Source organism: Rattus rattus, chromosome 3 (assembly GCF_011064425.1).
Source record: "Rattus rattus isolate New Zealand chromosome 3, Rrattus_CSIRO_v1, whole genome shotgun sequence".
NCBI classification, from domain to species: domain Eukaryota; kingdom Metazoa; phylum Chordata; class Mammalia; order Rodentia; family Muridae; genus Rattus; species Rattus rattus.
The window spans coordinates 201,263,944-201,289,358 of NC_046156.1; the positions used below are offsets into that span (position 1 = coordinate 201,263,944).

The following is a 25,415-nucleotide window of genomic DNA, read 5'->3' on the forward strand; positions in this document are numbered from 1 at the left end:
CCTGCTTTTTTGCATAAAGTGTCTTTTGTTCAAACCACAGTAAGTGCACATTCAATACTGATGGTTATACACAGCCTTCTGGCCCTTCCCTGACGTGGACTCATTTCGATACAATGTTTAAAAGCAAACTTTTGTGAAGAATGCTCTCTCCTGGTGTTGATCCCGGGAAAGTGAATTTAGAGTGCTGTTCCTTTCATTTCCTTGGCTGCACTGGGGAAATCTCACGTCAGCCTCACATTCTGATTGCCTGAGGTTAATTAGGGGAGCTGGGATTCTGGGCATGGCATGACACAGAAGGAAACTACATATCTTCACTGTGACCAGCGTGTCCCTAAACCCAGAAACACCATAGAAGCAGTGGGCTCTGTGGTACTTTTTCTTATCATTTGTTAGTCAACAATAGCTGACTGTGGTCCCTGAGGCGTGACATGAGTACTTGAGAGATTTGGAAGTAGAAGTAAGACCACTTTGGTTTGTTGCTTATACCCTACATGACACCTGAGGCACTTTTCCTTCCGTGGACCAGATCTAAGGCACCAAGAAGAGAAACTGGGGTGGACCTAACATTCCAGCTGCTAGTGGATGTGGGGGACCATGAGAACTGTTGAGAGGGCTTTAGGGGCTCACTTATAGAACATTGGGAGGTGCCAGGGCAGACTAAGGCAGCAGTGTGTGACCAGCATGTCCCTAACGTGACTCTTGGCCTTGGCTGCATTTTGCAATTACCTAGAGAATTGAGAACAAGAACAAGATAACAGTACCTGTCTCCCAGGGGCTCTGAGGGATGGTGTCTTGGAGCAGTCTGGGCAAAACAGTTCCTGAGATTTCCCCCAAGGGATTCCATTATACTGCCTGGGTGAGACTCAAGGCTAAGAACAACCCTGGCAGGGTTTGATCAGGTGTGACCAGGTTATTTGATCCAGGAGCATTTCCTGCCGGAGGTAGTGGGGGAGGGGGAAGTGGGTGTCGTTTGACAGACAGGCCATAGTGATGCAGCTGAAAGACGACTAGTTTCTTCTTCTTACAGAAGGGAGTAGGCATTGAGGAAATGCCAAGGACTGGGACCGTGGTGTCACCTTTTTTTATACCTCCCCCTTGGACCTTAGCAGGAAAAATAACCATGCAGAAAATGTTACATTCAGGAAAAAACAATGTTGCAAGCTTCCCAAGAGCAGTTTCTGGGAGCCAGGAGCCCCGTGTCATCCCACAGGTCTGTGAGATGAACCCAGCCTGGGTTTCTGGACCTGTCATTTAGCCTTACAGCACGCCAGCATGGGAAACCCTATGTGCAGCCCCAGTTGTGCCTCTGGCCCCTGTGAAGAAAAGAAACTGCTCGCTCTTCCCTTTGGGTCTAGCCCCCAGCAGTCTCTTCCTCCCATGCCTGCCCTGACATCATAGATGCAAGACCAAGTCATCCCTCATCTCCCTCCCAGCCTGGTTCAGCCGACAGGTGTTTGGGTTTTTCATTTCTTTTCACCATTAATGTTTCATAGTTGTGATAGATTGCAGGGGAGAAAGCGGCACGGATGGGATTTATTTAGTTTGCTGTTTAATTTAAATTTGACAAATTCACCCATCACCCTTTGGGACATTAAAACTATTGGTTTTTTTTTTTCAAATTATCTTTAATAAATCATTTGTCAGTGGGGCTACAGAGCTCAAACTCCAAATCTTATTTCTCTGCCTATCAGTGATGGGCTCTATGTGACAAACTGTTTGCCCCCATTATCTGCAGAAGCACAGAGTTCTTTGTACATGGTCGTGTGGCACTTAATAAAATGACCCATCTCAGAGCTACACTGTTGGCTGATTTTGTCATTTTGCAAATGTCATAGCATGTATGTGCACAAACTGAGAGGGGTCACAGATGTCACTAGGTGTCTGGGATCACGGCTGTATATAAATGGTCCAACACTGACAGAAATGCCATTTGCAGTTGAGGGTTAACGCCCCAAAATGTCTCAAAACTTTGCTGTGTAGGGATGGCATGGCCTGCAGGGAGGAGCCCTAGGAATAGCACCATAGCAGGTGCTGAGCTGCAGGTGTGAACCCAAGCCAGTATTGTGATGAATACCTGCACTCTTCCTGGCGGAGACTGGAGAACAGAGGCACACGCACTGCGTGTAAATCCTGTTGCACAAGCCAGGTTCTTGGGATTGAACTCACGAGCTCAGTTCCACAGCACACTTTCTGGCTACGGCTTCGGCCTCTGACTCTTGGGAATTCATTCAGCAGCCTGGAGAGTTTTCTGTTTGAGTAGCAGAGTTTGGGTGAGGCACAGGAGTGGGGCAGTTTAGCAGGGCCTTAATGGCCCACCCATCATTCTTGTAGCTGAACCACTACCGTGATTGTTAGCTCCAGTGAGACTAGGGTGGACTTCGTAAGGAACTTTGCTGGGAACCAGTCCAGCACCAGTTCTATCTGGAAGGCAGTGGCAGTGGGTAGTATAGGAGGTTTTCAGGGCAGAACTTAGTTTTGCAAGGAAAAAGAGTTGCTTACTCTCTGTGATGTTTACCTTTCTTAACTCTGCTATTCTAAGGGGAGAACCCTCTGGCTTCTGGTGATTAACACCTGTTGTTTTGCAGCAGGGGGTTAGGTAAAGACTTGATGACTCTGCCTCTTTGATCTTTTCTGATCTGCTAGAGGCTCAAAGTTCATTAACTCCTTCTGAACCAGGAGAAGAAAGTAATGCTGGAATAAAAAACACACTCTGGATGAAAAAAAGAGACTTGAAGCTTTATTGCTAAAAGGGGGAAAAAAGGCTCGGTCCTATGGTCCTTAGTTCCCATGCTCTCTCAGGATCCTTGATCACATGGTTTTCTAAGTATCTTTATACTCTACAAGTTCATAACAGGTTTAAGTCAAGTCAAAAGTCGAATAAGGAGTTACAGCAGAAATGTTTACATGTGTTTCCATTAAGACTAGGGCCTGATTGAACATTCACTGTCTATCTTCTAGATCCATAAGTTCATTATAAGTTTAGAGCAATAATCCTTATGTTACAAGTCAGCATCGTTTTGTCAGAGATCAAACCACCCACCTTGTGTCTCATTAGTGTTGAAGTTTTATACAGGAAAACTAGTCAATATTTTATTTTATTTTTGTTCTTGCACCTACAATAAATTGTCCATTCCCAGTTTATGACCTTTAGTTACTGGACAATAGTCTCGCAGCTAGCCTAGAAGCAATGTTTTCCCTGATCGTAAATTTGTTCCAAGCCTGCTTTCTATCGTAGTGCAAATAGCCCATGACACATGAAGGTTTACAGTGCTCTAATTGCAGCTTTCATATTATAGAGGGCTCAAAATTATTTATATAAATTTTGGAATTCTATCGAACCATCATTAGGAGTGATGAAATCATCTATTTGTCTGCATAGCATTACTACAAGTGAGTACACCTTTGTTGATCAACAGAAAATCTTTCCAATATGGTGGGCTGACATTCATGAATCATTAGACTATGTAATAGTGACAGGAAAGGTATATCAATAACAAGAAGCAATCAGATGAAGTCTCTTGGGGCCTTGGGGTTCCCTCAAGGCCATGCAAGACGGTGGGCCAGCTCCAGAAAAACTCACTTGCTTTCCTTAGTCATTCCTAAATGTCTTCTGACAGAACTTCAGGTATGGAAGTCACTTGGGTTCCTGGGTAGCCTTTAACACTGTTTTCAGTAGCAGCATTTTTAGACAGAAGTGTGGCTTCCTGTTTGGACTCAGATACCTATGTGTCTCTACCAAAAGAATCTCTATTTTCTCCACAACTCTTGAGTTAGGGCAGTGGTTCTCCGTCTTCCTAATGTTGCAACCCTTTAATAAAGTTCCCTAGGTTGTGGTGACCCCCCCAACCATAAAATTATTTCATTGCTACTTCATAAGTAGAATTTTGCTATTGTTATGAATTGTAATGTAAATATCTGATATGCAAGATATTTGATAAATGACCCAATGGGGGTCTTGACCCACATATTGAACCACTGAGCCAAAATAAAGGTTCATATCTTCCCTGGTATACCACACTCCCATTCGGTGTTGCCTCTTCAACTTGACACTTAGACCATTAACTTTTTTTCTTTAAAGCATAAGATGACCCTGTAGCCTCTGCAGTCTGTCCAGGCGTCTTTAGCTCAGCATATGGCCCCTTGGCCCTCCTGTGATATGGTTTCCTATTCCCCCTCTCCAGAGCCTCCACTCCAGCAGGTTGATCCATGTTAGTCTCAGGTCCAGATTCCCCTATATGCATTCAAAATGAGATGAGGGGAGTACATCCCTCCATGCCCAGGTCTTGGGTTTCGTTCAATTCCAGTACTACAACACGGCTGGAGAGAATGGCTTAGTTTCCCCTATGAAGTATCCCCTCTACAGGGAATGCCTGTCCTTTGGGGACCCAAGACATATAAAGGAATCACCAGACTGTAAGTGTGCTTCTACATAGCCCCTTACAATATTCACACCTGAGTGACCTGACCTCTCACAAGACAAAGCACATCATTGGCAGGCTAGAATGGCCTCCATTGATCTCTGCCCTTCCACTTATCCGGTTTCCCTTCAACCCTATTCTAAATTAGTTTGTTAAGAATTTCATCTTAACAAAGCCATATAATATGTCTACAATGTGAAGCATCTTTGGTTTGTTTTTAAGACCTATGATTTTTGGTGTATGGGTTCCATAGTTTTTAATCACTGAGTAGTATTCTCTTGGGTGAATACATGGTAGTTTGTTTATCTGTTGTCTTACTGGTGACATCTGAACTGTTTTTGTTCTTGGGCTACTATGAATAAACATGCTATGAACATTTTTCTGCATGCTCTGTGGTAAATCATTTCATGTCCTTTAGGAACAGTAGAAGACTCACAAAGTCACAGATGTGCATGTCTACTTTGCAAGCAGCTGCCAATTCTTTCCCCCAAGAAGTTCTATCATTTGACCATCCCCAAAACAGTGAGCAGGAGAGGCCACACACATTCTTGTTAAGGGTCCGTGTTGCTGCAAGGGATTTTAGCCATTTGGGAGATGTGTAGGTTTTAGTATGTAAGTCTGTCTCTGCACAGTCCCTGATAATGTGCACACACTGATGACTAATGACCGAGAAGTTTTTCATGTGTTATGGCCTCTTGTATATTGTTTGTAAAGTGTCAATTGAAGGCCTTTGGTTGTCTTTATTATTGAGTTGAACTACATTGTACATCAATTCAGTGCCAGATGTGTTTGCTCATGTTTTCCTCTATTCTTTCTTTTTATTCACTTAACAATCTTTCGATGAATAGTTTTTTAAGACTACTTATTTAATATATATGAGTGCTTTATCTACATGTACACCCGCATGCAGAAGAAGGTATCAGATCCCATTTACAGAAGGTTGTAAGGCACCATGTGGTTGCTGAGAATTGAACTCAGGACGTCTGGAAGGGCAGCCAGTTCTCTTAATCACTAAGCCATCTTTTCCATCCAGTTAACAGTTTTTAACTTTACTATGTCAATGTTTGACAGGTACCACTTTCTGTGTACTTCTTTGCCTGTCCTCAAGTTTCAAAGATAGTATATACTCCTTTTAAAGATGTAAAGTTTGGACTTTACCATTTAATTATACAGTGCATCTAGAATTATTTTCATGGCATCACATATGATAAGCTTAATATCTGCCTATAAATATATCTGATTATTGAAACTCGGGCATTTATTGGAAGTGTTTTCCTTACTGAGTTACTTTGACATCTTTAGCAAATTATTGCATAATGCAGTTTGCCTCCAGACTCTTCCGTTGTGTTGCCCAGTTAGTGAATCTATGCACCAATTGCATACTTTCTCAACTACTCCAAGTGTCAAAGTCAGGTGTGATAAGTTCTTCCACTGGCTTGGTTTCTTGTGTTCTTTGCATTTCTATATAAATTTTAGAATTATATTAGTAATATTTACCTTACCCCCACCCCCAATCATGCACTGAAGCTGTAGAGCAGTTAGGAAAAAAAACTAATATTAAGCAATATTGAGTCTTCTGGTCTATGAGCAGGGTCATACCTCTCCGCTTCTTTTGAGCTTTGCTTTCTCTCTAAAATGACTACTTTGTGTACATCTCAGAAATGTGAGCTATCATGTGGTTGCTGGGAATTGAACTTTGGTCCTCAGGAAGAGTAGTCAGTGTGCTTAATCACTGAGCCATCTCTGCAGCCCTTAAAATAAATACTTTTAAAAAATGATTTCACTGAGGCGAACCATGAAAGCATTCCTCTGTAAAGGTTCTTCCAATCAAGTGCAGACTATAGAGCTCATGGCCACCATCTTGGCAGGTCAGGGACCTTGGACAGAAGGACACCTATGGTATTCGAATATGTAACTTGGCATTGCGAAGGAAGTGATGCTTCAACTTTCCCAAGAAAGTACTGGCCAGCAAGGGAGAATAACCCTGTACTGGGCTGGCAGTACCCGTATCCAGGAAGACAGCTTGGGATTTGTTTTTGTATCTTGTGTCAACTTAAATATTCACATGCCTTTCCATCCATATCAGGCCATTCCACTGCACACCGCTTTGACATGAGTAACATTTTAAATGTTGTTCAGATAAAAAGGAAGAGACAAAGTCATATTTCCTATTAGGTTCACAGTTGTTACTGCAGGTGAGAGGAAGCCTGCTCCCAAGCCCTTCCCATACCCCCACATACCAGGATCTGCATCAGTGCATCCAGACTACTCCCTGTCCTGGTGTTGTCAATTGCTGAGATTCAGCTCAGAATACATGAAAGAGAATTAGCTGTGGCTGTGAGAACTGGGCTCCTGGATGCTGATCAGGTGTCTTGTTCCATGGCCAGAAGCTGCACAGTCGTGAGTGGGTTTTTAGAAGTGAATCTGCAAGTGGGTTTTGAAACTCCAGCAGGCTGCAAAAAGACCTTTGATCTGCACATCAGAGCTTTCTGTTTTTCGAGGAAATGCCCATCAGGAAGTGTTTTCACTGAAGAAAGATGATCAAAGATATCTGCATGATGCCACCGACTGGACTGTCATTTCATTCTGTGTACACAAAAGAGAGAGGGTCTCCAGAGACCCAGGTCCCATCAGAGCTCTGCGCCTAGGACTCGAGCTTGGTTAATTAGCGTTCTAACACATCCATGAAAGCCTCCAGTTTGTAGTAAATGAAGAATAGTGAGTATTAAAAAACTGTTTAGCATGTCAGCTCTGTCAGCTGCCCTGATTATTTAAGCAGATAGTATCTTTGTTCATGCTAACCATCTATTTACTGATTTTTGTAATATTTTTGGGGCAGAAGAAACAAAAAAATTTGATAGTACAAGTAAAAATCTCAGTTTGAAGTGGTGATCAAAACTTCTCTTCATCAAAGCCAGCATTCTTTTAAATGGCTGTGCTTGTTATTTTTCATCAATGTGACACAAACAAGAGCCACCTGGGAGAGAGAGCCTCAACTGAAACATTGCCCCCATCAGATTGGTGCCTCCATCAGAATATTATTTGGGATTAGACCATTTAGTTCCCAAATAAAGGACACAAAACCTTAATATTTATAATAATCCTTAAAGCACCTGAACTGGGCAGATATCAACTCTCTGCTATTTTTCTACCTCCCTATCAATAATCCCAAGATATTACTTGCCAAGTTCTATGTAGGCCTCTCATACTCCAGCAACCCAGCACTCATGGCCATTTGTTCATGATCCCCCTGCCCCATGGCATGAGCCTTCTCCTCATTTTTCCTCTCTCCCCCTCGGTCTCTGTCTCAGAAACCTAAAGACTTGTCTACCTTGCTTCTGCCCAGCTACAGGCTGTGCTGTTCAACCAATAGTTTTAAATTAAGGAACAAAGTTTGTACAACAAAAGCTAGTATACATGAGAATTCTCTCTTCTTGAGTGACATGCTAAACTAGACCCTGGTATACAGAATTTAGCATTACAATACATAGCAATAGACAAAACCTCAACAGTTCCCCCTTTTTGTCTAAATAAAAGGCGCTTTCTCTTATAATAATATTAAACAACATACAGTATGAACAATAATAAAAATTACTAGGTAAGAGTTACATTTTTGGGGGCTGGAGAGATGGCTCAGGAGTTAAGAGCACTGACTGCTCTTCCAGAGGTCCTGAGTTCAATTCCCAGCAACCACATGGTGGCTCACAACCATCTGTAATGGGATCTGATGCCCTCTTCTGGCGCATCTGAAGTCAGCTACAGTGTACTCATATATAATAAATAAATAATTCTTAAAAAAAAAAAAGAGTTACTTTTTTGTGTAACTGTGTTTGGCAACTCAGGAGAAAGTATTATATTCTCTATCCCATCCTAGTTTGTATAGAGTTTTGTATCCAAACCATTTTTTTATATTGGAACATTTAAATCCTCTAACTTTCATAATTTTTAATTCCCAACCTTAAAGCATCTCCTGAGACCTTAAAACATTTTCCTAGATCCTTTATAACTTATGTTTAATTATGAGACTGACTATCTAGTCTTCAATCCCACCAGAGGCCTGAGAAGGAATAAATATTAACTGAGTATGCAGGAAGTTCAGGGACACAGCTTCTAGAAATCATAGAAATGACAGAGTCATCTGACCACCTGGGCAGTCCCCAATAACCTCTATAAAGCTGGAGTATCTAATCATCAGCCCTCTGACCCAGTATATCTGACAGACACATTTGTGAAGCAGGAATTATGAAGGACTTGCTTACCATGACTTGGCAGAGTTGGCAGTTGACCTCCCACTTGTATCTGTCTGTCCTTTCTGGATAGCATTCTGTTTGCTGATGGAATTAGGGCATTTTCTTTGCCTGGTGGCTAGCTTGCCACAAATGAAGCCATCTCCAAATAGAGTTCCTTCAATGCTCATCATCTTCTTCCAAGTTGAATGGGGTTCTACCAGGAGCTGACATGTCTCAATGTCAAAAAAGCCTTAAATTAATAATAAGAAAGGTCTTTAAATGCTATATAGTCTGTGAGTCTCTGAGATTCTTGAAGACCGTCTATTCATAGTGTATCTGACTCCATATACCTTTCCAATCCAGGATGCATATATCTGTGATGATCTACATTAGTATCTGACGTGACCATGACTTTGACTGAATGACTAATTAACTTGTATTTCTTAACCATCACTTATAGTTTGGAATGGTGGCTGTTCAAAGGGCTGGGGCTAAACCTTGCATTTTCAAATGAGCCACAAGGCACAACGCCTATATAAGAGTTGAAACATACATATATTGTATAACAAAACTAAACCTAAATTTACCAATGAAAACCTAAAACCTGTAGCAATATACAACATTTTGTACCATAACAAAAACAATAATAGCTCGAAGTTAAAGAGTAGATTTGATAATCTATCCTTTATCTTATTATTTTATATGATATTTCTATATTTCCCTTTTTCTTCTCAACCCCCCTACCTTTATCTAAGAAAGAAGGGTATAGAAAAGGAAAAGAAAGATAGAAATCCCTAAGTCCCCTATTTTGTTTCCTCCCTGTCCAAGACCATGACTATTTGTAACCATCCCCTTAAATAACAACATATCTATAATTCATAAAATTACCCAAAATCATCCACCCCATCTTAAGGGACTGGAATGACAGGCTTTTTATAATTGCTTCTTGTTGACTTTGGACATAGAATTCCTTTATGGGGACCCAAGAAAATTGGAAAAATGGTTACGTCAAAGGAAACCCTGTTGTCCAGTCTCTGGGTGCTATGAAAGTTCAGAGTTAAGTGAAGTCCTGACTAGATTAGTCTGTAAGGCTGGATTAATTGAGATCCTCTGGGGTCAGCAGCTTGTTCTAGAAGCAAGTCTTTTGAGGAAACAATACTGAGGCAGTTTGAGGTAGGGTCAAACGTCTCAGCATCTCTGAAGGTGGATCTTCTCAGGGTTGCTTTTGTTTTGTGTGTGTGTGTGTGTGCGTGTGTGTGTGTGTGTGTGTGTGTGTGTGTTCCATTCTGTAGCATATAAACCTTTACAAGCAACATAGAGTTTTATTTAAAAAAAGAAAACATTTGTATGGGATGTGCAGGGTGTACAAATCAATTAAGGATGATTTTTCCACTGTCCGAGCAGGTGAATAACATCTATCTTTCTTTCTGTTTGATTATACATATTATATTCTAGTTAGATTATATAACCAAATGCAATATAAGTCTCTATTTATGCCATCTGAAATGATAGCATGTAATTTTGTAGCCTACAAGATTTATTGGCCATGCATGGCTGAAGTTTTGGCTGGAGACATTTTTATGTCTTTTAGGCCTGGGCAGTATGTCTATCTGCCCAGAGCTAGCCCCAGCAGGGTCTCCTTTCTTGTCCATTCTTCTTGAGGCATCGGAGGGGAAACAGTGTCCATGGAGGGTACGATTTTGTCTTAGGAGATACGGGGTAAGACTTTTGTCTTAAGAGATATTTAGGGTTGCTGTATAATAATAAAAAGTTTACTTATCTAAGTTACCTTGCTACTGTAGCTGACCTGCTTTCTGTGATCCTCTGAGAACAGAAACTACAGTCTCTGGCACTTAGCACCTCTTCCTAAAACAGCAAAGGTACACAGCCTTTGTCCTATCTCAGCAGGAACTGCTGGTCTCTAACTTTCAGCCTGCTGATCAGAAGTCACAGGAAGAAAAAGGAACACGTTGGAAAGTGATTATAGCATTTGTTACTAAGTTGTAAAAAGTTTCCTATGAAAGCTACACGGGGGGGAAAAGGAAAAGTTCTTCTAAGTGGGGAAAAGGAAAAAATTTTTCTCTTGCTCTCTTTGTTCTCAGTACTTATATATCTTTCAGAACACATGATCACATGTGTAAAAGTGACAAGTTCACACAAAGATCAAATCATAAATTGAAACAGAGAATGTTTACATGCATATCCATTAGGAGTAATTATCTGGCTAACCATCTATCACCTGTCTCTGCTCTACAGACTCACAGAAGGCTTAAAACCATAACTAACTTATTAGTGAAGTTGTGTTTAGATAAACTCAGTCAATATTTTATCTTCTGTCCTAGCACCTACAAATCATTAGCTCCCTTTTTATGACCTTTGGTTAATTGTTTTATAACCTCTTGGAATGTGCTTTGAGTAGGAGAAAGTCTGGTTACCATCTAAGAGCAATTAACTGGTGACACTTGGGAGACTGGCAGAGTTCTTATTGAAGTTTGACTATCAGAAAAGGACCTAATAGCGGTCCCACTATAAAAGAGCTTAATAATCACTGATACAATCTTAGGAATTCTTATAGGATCATCATTAAGACTTAAGAAGTCATCTACAAGACAGTACATCTTTGTAGATCTGCAGAGATCTGCTCAAAAGGGATGCTAATGGATAGTGGTTGTTATATTATGTTTAATAATAACAGGAAAAGCATATTAAGAGCAGAAATCTTTTCTAAAATGAATTCTCTTAGGGCCTTGCCTATAAGAGCGAATCTGTTGTGGATTATGTTATAATCCGAAGAAGACCATCTCAGGAAGATAACCTGCAGTTATTAGCTTGTCCTATTATAGCTCCTGACATCTATAGAGCATTTCCTCGATTAATGACTGATGTGGGAATTCCCAGCCTATTGTGGGTGGTGCCATTTCTGGGCCTGTAGCCCTGTATTGTATAAGAAAGCAGCCTGAGTGAATCAGTGTCCCTCTGTGGTCTCCACCCTAAGCTTTATCCCAGTAACAGAAGAACCAAAGTAGGACAATGACCAGGGAGAATTGCTGTCACTTCCCATTTCATTAAAGATGTGTGGATAGATGCAAGCACTCTTTTAGTTTATTTTTTCAAAAAAAAAGTCTATAATTATATGATGAGAGCCACAGTACGATGTGCCATAGAGATGCTCTCAGAGGCTCAGGGAGCCCAGCCAGGGCTGAGGGTATGCTCTGGTATCTGATGGCCTTGATTTGTCTCCTTTATCAAATTTGGCATTATTAGAGAAAAGGGGCATACTGTTCTCTGTACTGTATTTGCTTCTTACTTTTAAAAGTGACATTTTATAGAAATTGCTTTATCTGTGTTTTACTGTGAAACTTTATGAACTAGTATGAACTAGTAACTTTAGTGACAGAAGTATAATTATCAAAGACCAATGCGATGGCCAAATAATTAATAGTGATATCTTTAACATAGGTATAGGATAAGGACCCCAGTTAACTCAGTCTCATGGATTCATCTCATATTTAGTGGCCATTATGCCCCAGATGTTGTTAGCACTGAGTACACAGCAGTAATCAAGTTAGGCATAACATCCATCCAAGCATCAAGAGACAGATTAGTCACAGATGCAAAGGCACAGGCTGTATTAGGTCATTCAGAAACATCCACTGAGAACACAAGAATGAAGGTCTTGACTTCATGACCCCATGAGGGACTAAAGTGAAAAGGAAGTATTAAAACTTTTCTTATTGGAGTCACACATGAACAAGACCTAAAGGACAGGGTTAGGCCAAGAGAGCAGATTAAGAACTTCCCAGCAGAGACCTGAGAACTCAGGGTAGCATGGCGTTGCTCTGCAGTGCATGGGGAGCTAGCCAGAGCCAGGCTCCAAGGGAGAGTCTCACTGACTGATTATATATACAATGAGGCTGAGTCCAATGGGAAGTGGGAGTTTCTATTTTATTTTATTATTTTGTTGTTGTTGCCTTGAGACAGGGTCTCACTACATAACCCTGGTTGTCTTAGAACTCACTATGTAGACCAGGCTGGCCTCAAACTCACAGAGATCCACATGACTCTGCCTCCCCAACTGCTGAGTGCTGGGATAAAAGGCGTGCACCACCCAACACTTTCTTATGAAAAGTATATATATATGGGAGGGTAAAGTTTAAATTTTTAGAAAAATATCTCAAAAATTAGATAATTGGAAGACATGTAAGTGACTACCCATTTACATACTACCTCAGTCCCACAGTTAGCATGTGACTCCATAGATCATTTCATCTATAGTCCTGAAACCATCCTTCATTGTCTCCTTTTTTTTATGTTTGTCAACTATTAAGTATTAGGCACACATCAGTGTAGCTTACTGCTTGTCCCATCAGCACGCATATTAACTAGAATTTAATAACTTTTAAGGTAGAAAACATATAATCTTACATTTTCCCTTGGTTTTGAAGAGCATACTTCTAACTCCCATTATTATTGAAAACAAAGAGAACATCAAATGTTACCTTCTTAAAAGTTCCTTCCCTTGAGGGTCCTTACCTGCACCCCTTTCCTCCCTGCTCCTAGAAGACCTTATTCTACATTGGTTAATAATAGGCTTGCTAGAAGATCATCTAGTTTGTTGCTCTGTTGTCTGGCTTCCTTTGCTCACTAGAAGCTTTCTGAGATTCGCCTGGGCTGTGTGCGCCAATAACACCTTCCTGTTTGTTTGGGGCTTTTGCTTTACATTTTTGTTTGTTTGGTGTTTGTTTTTGTGTTTCACTCTATGGCCCTGTTAATGGAGCCCTGGGTTGTTTCTAGCTCTGGGCTTCTTTGAACACCCTTGAATGAGTTACTTTTGTGATAAGATGTCTTTTTGTACCAAGGTAATATTTTGTCTTGGAGATTGTTCATAAAAATTGAAAGTGCCAGACATGGCATTCAAAGAGATTATATAATTTTATCCTCCTTCCAAGGTGTGAGTATTCCAAGTGTTTTTCTTTGACAGTTTCTTCCTAGCCATTCTGGTGGGTGAGGAAGGGATATAATCTTTCTTTAAATGTAGAAAGTTATTTATTGAAGGACTTGATAGAGATTTATAAAGCTAATGGAAATCCCTGAAAATGTGAAAAAAATATTAAATTCAGTGTCACTGCAACTTACCTAGCTTCATGACATCTAGCATTTCTGTCCCTCATAGGACGAGTCTAAGAATGTTATAAACCCTTTCCACTTACAACTTTTTACCTAAGATAGGTACAGAAAAATCCATGTATAAGTCAACCATTTACTGATACTTACTCACAGAGAGAATTTAAAACAATTATTCGATGTATGCCTATTTTTAACTTTATTAAAGACAACAAATTTAAATACTAATTGGATCAATGTTTGCTTTTGCAAAAAAGGGCTAAACATTGGCTGAACATTTGATACTGCATAACACAGATGATCACTTTCGGCATCCTTCAGTGTTGATCGATATTTTTATTTTATAATTATCAATGTTGAAATCACCAACTTGCAAAAATACATAGTGCAAAACACCAGAAGTATGCTTGGGGCCATCTCATAAGTCATTGGAAATCCTGTCCTAGCCCCACCCAGAATTCATGAAGATTGTGTTGAGACTTGAGTCTGCTGAGCTGGTGTCTGAGAGACTCTGCCTGCTAATGGTTGACAGCATTTTGAACTGGGAACCAATGAGGAGAGAAAGACCCATCCAGCCTGCCCTAAGCTAATTCTGTTAGTAAGACAATAAAACCATGACGTTTTACTCCAAAGATCAAATATTCTGACACAATAGAGGCCAGAGGAATACTAATTAATATTTACATGCTGAGGAACAATGGTAGGAAAATAGTAAATCTTTCCTCTATAATTAATGTTTCCATCCAAGCAGAAAATTATAGCATTCCATATCATACACAGGCCCGAAATCCAAGCTGAGGTGTGGCAAGCCGCATAGCTGTCAGCACATGGATGGTAGAATGTACAGGACAAACTGTACAAATTGGCGTTCTGAACCAGGATTTCAGAGAAGCTGTGTGATGCAGAACAAGCCAGTACTGCTGGGAACGCCTGCATTTATTATGTGCTGGTTTTAAATTAACTGTGGTCACTGTGCATTCAGAAACATTCTATTTTTGTCAAGCATTTCATGCTTCCCATATTCAGTTCCATGGCCCCATATGCCATTGTGACCCATGGGTTAAGAAGCAGGGGTCTCCGTGAACCTAAGGACTTTCATACCGCAGTAAACTAAAGATAGTTTTAAAATTAATCTTCTTTAAGAAACAAATGACCCTGAAATTACAGAGAGAGAGAGGAGGAGGAGGGGAGGGAGAGAGAGAGAGAGAGAGAGAGAGAGAGAGAGAGAGAGAGAGAGAGAGTGAGTTTTAGTACTTCTTAGAGTTGAGTGTATTAAGAGGCTGAGGCTGAGGCTGTAACTCTGGGAAAGAGAACTAACCCTTCATGACCAAGAACCTGACTTTAACCCTAGGACCATGACAAAGAACCACTCAGAAAAGAAGGATACATCATATAAAGCTGAGCATGATCAGTGATTGGTAATGTAAGCACAGGACAGCAAATTTTATGGAAAGCTACAATATTTTAACTAAAGGTTTAAAATTACAATTACACTGCCATGCATGTGTGTGGCATACAAACACACGCACGGACGCACACACGCACACATGCACGCATGCACACACACAAGCTGCAAGCCTCAAGGGCTTGCTGGGAAAATCACATCTCTGAGCTCCGGGTGTTTTATAGGTCAAAGACAATAGAATTCTCTGCAGAAACTACTGCTTTTAAAGCCTGTGGCCCCAGTGGTAACAGCTGTTGTCAGCATTCCCAGGCCTCCCTGCACAGCATTTTAAGCTTTACAAGAAGAAAGCCGGTGTGCTCTTAGAGAAAGTGATAAGCCTGAGGATGTCTTACCTGGTCTTGCTAAAGCATGCACAGGACAAAGCATGTACCTCCCCAGAATTCAGGGGAAAGGCTGTGCTGATCTGTGAGGTATTTTCAGGCCCTGGGATGACAATCCAGGACTGGGACAACACTTCTAAGGCTTTGGCTGGAGAGGCATGTAACAAAGACAGTTGACTCTCAAATTGTCTAGAGAAAGAAAGCGAGGTTATAGTTCTGTATACCACCAGCGGGGTAGCAGAGGCAGGATACCAAACATTAAACCTCAGCCTCCCTGCCCTGCATGACCAAGGAAATGGCTGCTTCTCTGGAAAGTTTGTGATAAGGCAACTGCAAGCTTTCTAGCTGCCAGCATTCAGCTAACATCCAAAGCATCCGCTGTCATGAGTCAAATGCCATCCCTCTTCACGCATCAGAGACTATAGAGTTAGCCAATCCTTGCCTGTATTATCCAGGAGCTCCACTAAGGGTTATGAGGAAGGTCATTTCGGAATAATTCCTGCTGAGTTGTTAACATTGATAGTTCTAGATCTTGGAGGAAAAACTCTTGTTCTGAGTGGGGATTTTATCACCATGGGAGTCCTGTAGACTGAGGATACTCAGAGGAGGCATGTTGGTTATCAGTTAGAGAACTTATATGAAAAGTGCACTAAAATCAGGGACTAAACAAGGCTGCCCACTCTCTCCCTACTTATTCAATATAGTTCTTGAAGTTCTAGCCAGAGCAATCAGACAACAAAAGGAAATCAAGGGGATACAGATTGGTAAAGAAGAAGTCAAAATATCACTATTTGCAGATGATATGATAGTATATTTAAGTGATCCCAAAAGTTCCACCAGAGAACTACTAAAGCTGATAAACAACTTCAGCAAAGTGGCTGAGTATAAAATTAACTCAAATAAATCAGTAGCCTTCCTCTACACAAAAGAGAAACAAGCCAAGAAAGAAATTAGGGAAACGACACCCTTCATAATAGACCCAAACAATATAAAGTACCTCAGTGTGACTTTAACCAAGCAAGTAAAAGATCTGTACAATAAGAACTTCAAGACACTGAAGAAAGAAATTGAAGAAGACCTCAGAAGATGGAAAGATCTCCCATGCTCATGGATTGGCAGGATTAATATAGTAAAAACGGCCATTTTACCAAAAGCGATCTACAGATTCAATGCAATTCCCATCAAAATACCAATCCAATTCTTCAAAAAGTTAGACAGAACAATTTGCAAATTCATCTGGAATAACAAAAAACCCAGGATAGCTAAAACTATTCTCAACAATAAAAGGACTTCAGGGGGAATCACTATCCCTGAACTCAAGCAATATTACAGAGCAATAGTGATAAAAACTGCATGGTATTGGTACAGAGACAGACAGATAGACCAATGGAACAGAATTGAAGACCCAGAAATGAACCCACACACCTATGGGCACTTGATTTTTGACAAAGGAACCAAAACCATTCAATGGAAAAAAGATAGCATTTTCAGCAAATGGTGCTGGTTCAAGTGGAGGTCAACATGTAGAAGAATGCAAATCGATCCATGCTTATCACCCTGTACAAAGCTTAAGTCCAAGTGGATCAAGGACCTCCACATCAAACCAGATACATTCAAACTAATAGAAGAAAAACTAGGGCAGCATCTGGAACACATGGGCACTGGAAAAAATTTCCTGAACAAAACACCAATGGCTTATGCTCTAAGATCAAGAATCGACAAATGGTATCTCATAAAACTGCAAAGCTTCTGTAAGGCAAAGGACAGAACGGCAACCAACAGATTGGGAAAAGATCTTTACCAATCCTACAACAGATAGAGGGCTTATATCCAAAATATACAAAGAACTCAAGAAGTTAGACCGCAGGGAGACAAATAACCCTATTAAAAAATGGGGTTCAGAGCTAAACAAAGAATTCACAGCTGAGGAATGCCAAATGGTTGAGAAACACCTAAAGAAATGTTCAACATCTTTAGTCATAAGGGAAATGCAAATCAAAACAACCCTGAGATTTCACCTCACACCAGTGAGAATGGCTAAGATCAAAAACTCAGGTGACAGCAAATGCTGGCGAGGATGCGGAGAAAGAGGAACACTCCTCCATTGTTGGTGGGATTGCAGACTGGTAAAACCATTCTGGAAATCAGTCTGGAGGTTCCTCAGAAAATTAGACATTGAACTACCTGAGGATCCAGCTATACCTCTCTTGGGTATATACCCACAAGATGCCCCAACATATAAAAAAGACACGTGCTCCACTATGTTCATAGCAGCCTTATTTATAATAGCCAGAAGCTGGAAAGAACCCAGATGCCCTTCAACAGAGGAATGGATACAGAAAATATGGTACATCTACACAATGGAATATTACTCAGCTATCAAAAACAATGCCTTTATGAAATTCATAGACAAATGGTTGGAACTGGAAAATATCATCCTGAGTGAGGTAACCCAATCACAGAAAAACACACATGGTATGCACTCATTAATAAGTGGCTATTAGCCCAAATGCTTGAATTACCCTAGATGCCTAGAACACATGAAACTCAAGATGGATGATCAAAATGTGAATGCTTCACTCCTTCTTTAAAAGGGGAATAAGAATACCCTTGGCAGGGAATAGAGAGGCAAAGATTAAAACAGACACAGAAGGAACACCCATTCAGAGCCTGCCCCACATGTGGCCCATACATATACAGCCATCCAATTAGACAAGATGGATGAAGCAAAGAAGTGCAGGCCGACAGGAGCCGGATATAGATCTCTCCTGAGAGACACAGCCAGAATACAGCAAATACATAGGCGAATGCCAGCAGCAAACCACTGAACTGAGAATAGGACCCCTGCTGAAGGAATCAGAGAAAGAACTGGAAGAGCTTGAAGGGGCCTCGAGACCCTTATGAACAACAATGCCAAGCAACCAGAGCTTCCGGGACTAAGCCACTACCTAAAGACTATACATGGACTGACCCTGGACTCTGACCTCATAGGTAGCAATGAATATCCTAATAAGATCACCAGTGGAAGGGGAAGCCCTTGGTCCTGCTAAGTAAGACTGAGCCCCCAGTGAACGTGATGGTTGGGGGGAGGGCGGCAATGGGGGGAGGATGGGGAGGGAGCACCCATAAAGAAGGGGAGGATTAGGGATGTTTGCCGGAAACCGGAAAGGGAATAACATTCAAATGTAAATAAGAAATACTCAAGTTAATTAAAAAAAAAAGAAAAGAGAAAAAGAAAAAAAAAAAGAAAAGTGCAAGATTGGTAGGACATGCGGGGGTCGGGGGAGGAGCTCCCAGTTGTCCTCTGTACAGAGGATTGTGAAGTGGGGTCACAATATAGCATCCTGGTGCAACAGACTCTGGCTGTAAATCCTAGAGAACCTCTGGCCACTTCTGCTGGCAGTAGGTAGAGAGCCCAGCAGAGGCCAGTGTGCTAATGTGGAGGCAGCAAATTCAGCTCAAAGTCCCAAGGGACACATCGTATGAGGAAAAAGATGGGCCAGAGATATCCCAGGTCATGGGAACACGCCTGTGTTCTTCCTTCCAGGTCCACCCCTCCCCACCCCGTCAGTGGACGGAACACATTTTAAATCCTAAATCAGGGCTGAGCTGCCTCCACTCCCAACAGAACGCAAGGCCCACAGTGTAGGTCATGGGAGCCATATTGATGACCCGTGAGCCTACGAGAAATGAGGAAAGGGAGTTGGGGCAGAGGTGGATCTTGTTACCACTTTTTTTCCCCCATAATATGGGAAACCATAGGCTTTGCTCCTATATGTGTGTGTGTGTGTGTGTGTGTGTGTGTGTGTGTGTGTGTGTGTGTTTTGATTAAAGAGAAAGCTTTTAAGCAAGAGCTGATTGACAGAACGAAACAAGAGTTTTTATAAATACTGAACACATAAAAATGTTCACTTGACCTTAGTGGCTTTGTAGAAAATGGTCTTTATTCCAGAAGGAAATGGTGTTCATGCAAGGAATAAGAAAAGGTACCATAATTCTGAGGTGAGAGTCGAGAGCCATGATTAACATGACCGAGACATCACAGGTGGGTGGTGGGGTTTCTATTGGTGTTTTGTGAGGAAGTGAAATGAACTGAGCAGAAGAGCTCATAGGAAGCCTAATTCTAGAAGCTCAGTTTCACTTGGTTATTTTCATGCCTTTGTGTGCATGCCCATGTGAGTGTGTGTATGTGTGTGTGCGTGTGCATGCAGGTTCACATCAGGTGCACATGGAGGCCAGGGGTTAACATGGGGTGTCTACCTCAGTCACTCTCTGCCTTATTTTTTGAGTCAAGTCCTCTCACCGAACTGGCCAATGGGCTGTAGGCATTTGCCACTCTACCTCATAGCACTGGAGTTACAGATACATGTCAGCATTCCTAGATTCTTACATGGAGCCTAGATATCTGAACTCAGACCTCATGTGGCAGCCACTTTACCAATGGAGCCATCTCCCCAGCCTCTGATTCTTCAATGGTTCAATGAAGCCTGGGACATTTTACCTGTGTCCGATAAAGCTCCCTTTATCGGCCATCCCAGTTGCTGTTGCTAAGCCATGCCAGTCTTCTTTAACGGACAGTTTCCCCACATTTACCTGTTTTGATAAACTTAACCTTGCCTCTTCATTGAGTGCTGCACAGGTCGACAGCCCTGAGCCCTGGATGGAGGCAGCTGGATTTAGCAGGCAAACAGTGGGATTCTAAGTGCGAATGAATGACAGCGACAACGTGCCCACCAGCAGTGCCTTAGTCAATTGTACATGCAAGAAATGCAGAGTCCACAGAAAACCTGTGTATTCCTCCTGGTGTTGATGACGACTTCAGTTGGTCCTTTGACTGATGTCTATTGAATATCCACACCGAATCATTAGCATGAAACGAACCCGATAATGAGAAAGAACCAGGTGCTAAACAGCTTCCACACTTCAGGCCTCGCGAGGAGACAGTCCATCAGTTGACTCTGTCAGCAATGGAGGAGTGTTTGAAAAACATTTAAGAAATGGTTCTAAAAACAGAAATTTTACTTTTCACTCAGGCTTTGTAATTGGAAAAAAAAAACAAAAACAAAAACAAAACAAAAAAAAAAAACAAATATAACCTTACCTGAAGCAAGCAGGTTCCGTATTGACTTACTGAAATTTGACTTGAAAATTTCTGCATTTCTACAGACTGTTGAGATGAGGCTAGCTGGAGGTTTAGTCTGCCTGGAGAGTCCCTCCCTCAGGCACTTTCTGCCCTTGGGCTGCTGACCAAGTGTCTGAAGGCTTTAGAGCATTTGTGGTCTTATCCTCGGTGTGTGTCTCTCATCTTTTCATGCAATCTGTGCCACGCCTTGCTTTCTGGAGGCCTTCGGAACTTTTGGAACCAAGTTGCTAAAGGCCTCAAATGACATACGTCTCTTTCTCTTTTTACCAAACTTTGCAACGACTCTAGATTCACAGGATTCATCGCGATTCCGGAGACAACTCTCAGACAGGTGAGAGCGTTGGCTTTTACTCTCTGCTGAGGGGTACCTTGTCAGCCCAGTTTATCATCGCTCTGGGGGCTCGAGAGGTTGAGGTTCAAGATGACATTTGTCACCCTAGATTGGGGATGGCTAAAACCTAAGCTGGCATTGGAGGGTTGGAGAGTCAGAGGAACATCAGGCGTCTTTTACAAACCTTGTCTCTAGGTTTGTGATAGCCTTCCCTCCTAACCTCCCCTTCTAGGTTTTCTTTTCTTGGCTAGAGACCACGTAGAGCAGATGAACCCCGTGCAGAGTGGAGTCCAGAGGAGAGGAAGGCCACCTAGGGCATAGCTGAGAACATAGTAACGGGTCATCCGTGTCTGTTCCCTCTCCAGGTAGAGCATGGCGACTGGCTTTACAAATGGAAACCCGCCAGACACTGTATCACACCAGAGAACGGCAATAAGCCATCCCACGTCCCTTACAGTGCCCAGCATGGTTTTACACATAATAGACACTCGGCCAATGCTCACAGACCCTTCAGCAGCTAAAAACCTCCCTCCTGGACAGCACAGGGTCAATCACTTATCAGCTCTTTGGCCTTGGCCTCCCTACCTAGTGTTTCCAGCTTCCAGACTTCATTATTCCCACTGGTACCGTGGGGATAGAACTCTGTCACTTTCAGAAGTGACGTCAGTGTTAAATGAGATGGCTGTTTTATTTAAAGGACCTAGCACAATGTCTGGTGCACAGTAGGCTCTCAGTAACTATTTTTATGGGAGGCAGGGGCCCTTTGTCACTTCGAAGCCTTTGTCTTCTCGATGATTGAGATTTTTAATTCATTCTGTGGGTTCTCTTAAGAACAAGTGATGATTCTCTCATTTAAATGACCCTCACTGAAGACTAACTTCTCCAAACTTAGAACAAGTTTGGTTTCCGTGGATCCTTATAATTCTATGAAATGAAATCAAGACAAACAACAGCATCCAGCTTTGAATAACTTGAAATGAATCATTGTTGTGTGCTGGGCTAATGGGCAGATGTAATTAAACAGGTAAAACCTGTAGGCTTACTGTGTGCTCGGCACTCTCCTAGGGGCTACTGAGGATTAGCTCAGGTTTTAATAGCCTCTGAATGAGAAACTCTAGTTATCCTCACTTTACAGACGTTGGGACACAGAGAGGCTAAGGACACCTCCCATGTTGTAAGCTACTGGAGGACACACTAAGCCAGAAGCTGCACAATTTGGCTCTAGAGTTGGTTTCTTCCGTATTACCCTGTCTCGCCATTTTTCCTGTGACAGCATTGTGCGTCATGGTTTTCTGCTTGAATCTGCCAATGTAATGGCACCCGAGAAAGACATTCTTCCCACTGGGCCTTGTGTTGCTTTGGGGTGGTTCTAGCTTATGCTTAAGCTCTTCTTCTCATTCAGGAGTTACTGGCTAGGAGCGAATGTGCTGAAAGGGTGTCTTTCTAAGGCCAATACGGTTACCCTGACATTTGTTTTACACCATAGTACTCATCATGGTGTGTGATTCTCGGCATCAGCCCCACGGAGCGTTTCGGTGTTGACTTTCCCTACCCATGACCTGCAGGACATGGTCACTTGATGAAATCCACTCTCAGAGAAGCCAGATGATTATGTAGACACCTGACTTTCTAGGAGGGCCCCAAACTTGTCCAAACTAGCTTCTCAATGCAGATATCTGTGGATTTCACTAGGATCTTATTTCTCCAGAGCTTCCCTACCCAGGCAAGTGTAGTCCTTTAGGAAGATGAACCCCCAAACATTCCCTTTAAGTTTTATCTTCAGGATGACATTTTAGTTATGGGACTAAATAACCCCCAGTAAACACTGCTTCCAATGTAATGAAGTCCCAGAAGAACGAACTGTTTCCCTACTAGAATGACTGATCACTTTGTGTTGATTTGAAGAGAAAGTAGTTTTCTCGATTCTTGGATTTACTTTCTAGAGCTTAAAAAGTTCGCTCATTTTCTTTGGAGAATGCGGGGGAAGGTGTGGGCTCACATCACAGTACCCAGAAAGCCAAACTCATTCTGCTTCTCCTTTGAACTCCCCAGAGCCTCATTCGTTCAGACACAAGAGCAGGAGGAAAGAGTCCATTGATGTGAAATCAATATCTTCTCGAGGCAGTGATGGTAAGAAGTTTCTCAGGTTTCCTTGACCTTTTCAACACGTAGAAAATGACAGAGTAGCAGGCTCAAACATGTCATCAAGGTGGAAACTCCGAGGAGAAAGAGTTCAACTGGAATAGACTTTTCTTCCAATACACTGAAAACATTTTAGGATTTAAGGGAATAAATTCTCTCAGCCTTCTGTGGTATTTTTCTTTTCCCTGAAGGGACAACGAGCTGTTTCTTTCATGGCCCAGCCTGTCAGATCACATCACTATGTGTAGTGTGTGTGTAGCAATGCAGTCTCAGTAGCTAGGCAAGGTCACCCTTAGGTGCTGGTGGCAAGGGGCCAGGCAGCATCCTGGTTTCCCAGACTCAATGTACATCCACCAGCTTGTTCCTTAATGAAAGGCCAGAAACCATGAGTCACAACCTCATAAAATGCTTTGTGAGTTTAATGAATCAAGCCTAAGTAACCAAGTTGGGGGTGATGGGAAGTCATTCCTCTGAGTCAGGGGAGTAGGAGACACAGAGGTGGCAGTGTCTGCAGGTGCTACTCATTTGGTTCTGAGGGGTAGAGGGTGTCTAGGAAGCTGCAATGCAAGACAAGGCCAGGGCAGGAGCTGAGCAGAACTGGGCAGAGACTGGGGCAGAGGCAAGGACTGGGGCGTCTGTAGCTATAGAGGAGCTTCACCATGAGCTGTGCAGACATGAACGCTTGCTTGTGTGCTGATAAAGAGTAGAGGGTCCGAGCTCAGATTTGCACTCTTGTAAGAAACAGGAGTGTTGGAGAGAGAAAATGTGAGAGTATCCCATGAACCAAGGAGGAAAGAGAGTGGGGTCAAAGGGGGCTGCAGGATTCATACTGGGGAGCAGAGAACAGATACATTTCACACATTTAGGGTTAGTTCTGTCTTCCAGTCTCAGAGTCAGTCTGTCTCCCCCTCCCCCACCCGTGTGTGTGTTTGTATATTGTGTGTGTGTGTGTTTGTGTGCATGTGTGTGTGTCTGTGTGTGTGTATGTGCATCTGTGTGTGTGGTGTGAGGTGTGTGTTTGTGTGTGTGTCTGTGTGTGTATGTGCATCTGTGTGTATGAGTGTGTGTGTGTGTGTGTGTGTGTGTGTGTGTGTGTGTGTGTGTGTGTGTGTGTGTGTGTGTGTGTGTGTGTGTCTGTGTGTGTGTATGTGTCTGTGTGTGTGTGATGTGTGTGTGTGTGTCTGTGTGTGTTGCTGTGTGTGGGCATTTGTGTGTATCTGTGTGTATGTGTGTGTATGGTATGTGAGGTGTGTGTTTGTGTGAATGCGTGTGTGTCTGTGTGTGTATGTGCATCTGTGTGTGTGGTGTGATGTGTGTGTTTGTGTGTGTGTCTGTGTGTGTGTGTGTGTGTGTATGTGCATCTGTGTGTGTGGTGTGAGGTGTGTTTTGTATGTGTGTCTGTCTGTGTGTATGTGCATCTGTGTGTATGTGTGTGTGCATCTGTGTGTATGTGTGTATGCATCTGTGTATGTGTGGTATGAAGTGTGTGTTTGTGTGTATGTGTGTGTACCATGTGGTTTCTGGTATACTGTGGTGCTGAGGATGAAACCCAAGATCTCACACAGTTAAGGCAAGCACTGAGCCACTGAACCACACTCTGACCCACTTTTCTTTTAATTTGGCAAGTGGAAGGGTAGTTATAAGGGCTGAGAGGGGCTTGTCAGTGCCTATGGGGAGTGAACTAAAAAAATAAATGCTAGAGTGGGGGACATCACAGGCTTTCCAGTCCTGTGAATCACAACAGAAGAGCGGAGGACCAAGGCTGTAGAGCCTAGAGACAAAACAGAGACTGCAGAGCAGGACAGCCTGGCGCATGGCATGTGAGGGACAGGGAGCAAGGATCATGAGATAGGCTGAGGCCATGTTGGAGAGGATGCTAGAGAGGGCACCTGAGCCAGTTGGCCTGGTGTTTGGAGCAGCTCTGTGGTCACTCACAGGCAAGGTAGGAACTGGGGAGCACAGCAGAGGCAGGCAATGACTGAAACCCCTGTCCCAGAGCCCTGCTGAGCATGGCTGGATAAAGTCCTCCCATCTCTGAAACAGGTCTGACCTCTAGGGTGCACCTCAGAGAAGGTTAAAAATGTTGATGAAGACAGGCCTTTAAAGGAAGGCTTTCTACCATTTGAATCTTAAACCACATCTAAGAGTCACCTGCTCAAAAAAAAAGTCATTTTAAAATGAGTTCATCCCGGTTACAGCTAGAACTATCAGGTCCTAATGGCTGAGGAAGGAGCCAGGCTGGT

The 25,415-nt window shown here is 42.4% G+C and overlaps 1 protein-coding gene across 1 annotated transcript in view; it reads left to right on the forward strand.

Annotated features, from left to right (window-relative positions):
* Pde8b (phosphodiesterase 8B) overlaps positions 1–25,415 on the forward strand; it is a 199,082-nt gene that overhangs the window by 148,499 nt on the left and 25,168 nt on the right. Inside the window, exons 11-12 of the mRNA XM_032899014.1 lie at positions 20,988–21,030; positions 23,083–23,160. Coding sequence (XP_032754905.1) covers positions 20,988–21,030; positions 23,083–23,160 — 121 coding nt within the window. The remainder of the gene's footprint in view (positions 1–20,987; positions 21,031–23,082; positions 23,161–25,415) is intronic.